The sequence below is a fragment of the Triticum aestivum genome, chromosome 5B (genome assembly GCF_018294505.1).
Source record: "Triticum aestivum cultivar Chinese Spring chromosome 5B, IWGSC CS RefSeq v2.1, whole genome shotgun sequence".
In the NCBI taxonomy this organism is placed as follows: Eukaryota; Viridiplantae; Streptophyta; class Magnoliopsida; order Poales; family Poaceae; genus Triticum; species Triticum aestivum.
The window spans coordinates 516,627,087-516,628,885 of NC_057807.1; the positions used below are offsets into that span (position 1 = coordinate 516,627,087).

Sequence of the window (1,799 nt, forward strand, 5' to 3'; positions counted from 1 at the left end):
CTTTTTAGGTTCTCGGATTCTACACAGTTTTTTCTATTTTTCGGTTTTTCTTATTTTTTTTCATGGAGTATAGATGTGCTTCACACGAAAACATAATTTTCTGCTTCACATCAGGAGCACGAAGTAACACTATGTTAGACCGTGGGAGCACAGGTTAATATTAGGTGGGAGCACGAGTTAGTTCACATTGCTTAGAAGAACATATTTTTCTGGAAAATGTTCGTCCAAATCTATGAGCACGGGATCTAGTTTCAAAGATCTTGACACGAAGAATGCAACATGAACACCTCGTGTTTTAGGCGCACGGTTCAAAAGTATATCGTTTTGAAAATATGAATCTATCTACAAAAGAAAAACATGAACAAAACCCACCTGTACATGTCGTATGTGGAAGAAATACCCCGGGTTGCGAAAGTGTCGCAAAATGTGAGAAATGCCGTTGCAACTGATACCTTTTCTTTCGGAAATGTTAACGCCCACACGTGTGGGCGTTTGCACATCGCCCACACGCCTTCATCACCACTCATTTTGCCACGTATGAATAGATGACATTAGCAGAATTTTTTTTGGTTTTCGGCTTAAAAATGTTGTATCTCCTAAATAAAAAAGCGAACTAAAAATCTGTTTTCACCATTAAATCCGTCTCGACGAGATCTTCAAAACTAGACCCCATGTTGATATGTTTCGACGAATTATTATTTTTTGCCAGAAGTTGCCACGATGACACTGCAGTTGCCATAGGGCTTAAACTAAAGTTGCCATGTGGCAATTTTAGTTTGTAGATCATGGCAATTTTAGTATTTTGATGATGGCAACTCCAGTACTTTGACCATCAAAATTATTTTTTGTATGAACCATGGCAATTTTACGTGCATGTATCATGGCAATTTTAGTTTATGGTTCATGGCAAGTCTAGTTTCTTAATTCCCCGTTTTATAAATGTCAAAATTTACTTTTAAATGTAGAAGAAAATAGCTAAAACATATCATGGCAACTTCTGTGTAAACATCATGGCAATTCATATGCAATAAACATGGCAACTTTTAATCCAAAAAAAATTCATCAAAACATATCAACATGGGATCTAGTTTCGAAGATCTCATCGCGAGGGATTTAATGGTGAAAACGGATTTTCAATCGGATTTTTCGTTTAAGAGATAAAACATTTTAAAAACTGAAAATCCAAAAAGATTTGCATGCATGCGATGACGTGACAATCTGTTTACATTAGAGACGTGTGGTTCGTCTCCCTTCCTGCCACACGTGTGGCAGTTAGCGCGACCCTTTCTTTTTAATTACCATTTTTAGATATTTTCTTTTTAATTAGTTTTTTTTGAGGCAGTTCTTTTTAATTAGTGATTTCGACAGGCCTTTTCTTTTTTGAGGCAATAAAGCAATCGGCCCACCTGTACATAGGCAGGCCTTCTTCTTCTTCTTTCCCAAGTAAACACCGAAGCCCAACCCGAAACAGCACTTCTCCCCCAAAGCCGCCGAGCTTGCCTGCGCGCACACAATCGAGCAACCCAGCACCGCCTCCGCCGCCCGGGAAGCCCAAACCAAACCCTAAGCCTCCGCGACCGGCCGCCGGCGATGGCCCGCTACGACCGCGCGATCACCGTCTTCTCCCCCGACGGCCACCTCTTCCAGGTCGAGTACGCCCTCGAGGCCGTCCGCAAGGGCAACGCTGCCGTCGGCGTCCGCGGCACCGACACCGTCGTCCTCGGCGTCGAGAAGAAGTCCACCCCCAAGCTCCAGGACTCCAGGTACCGGCGAATCCCCTCCCCCCTCTCGCTCCCCCC

General features: G+C 43.1%; 1 protein-coding gene across 1 annotated transcript in view; it reads left to right on the forward strand.

Moving 5' to 3' along the window:
- Window positions 1-1,456: 1,456 nt before the first annotated feature.
- LOC123112876 (proteasome subunit alpha type-7-B) overlaps window positions 1,457-1,799 on the forward strand; it is a 4,277-nt gene continuing 3,934 nt past the window's right edge. Inside the window, exon 1 of the mRNA XM_044533973.1 lies at window positions 1,457-1,763. Within this exon, the coding sequence (XP_044389908.1) occupies window positions 1,591-1,763 (173 nt within the window). The 5' untranslated portion in view covers window positions 1,457-1,590. The remainder of the gene's footprint in view (window positions 1,764-1,799) is intronic.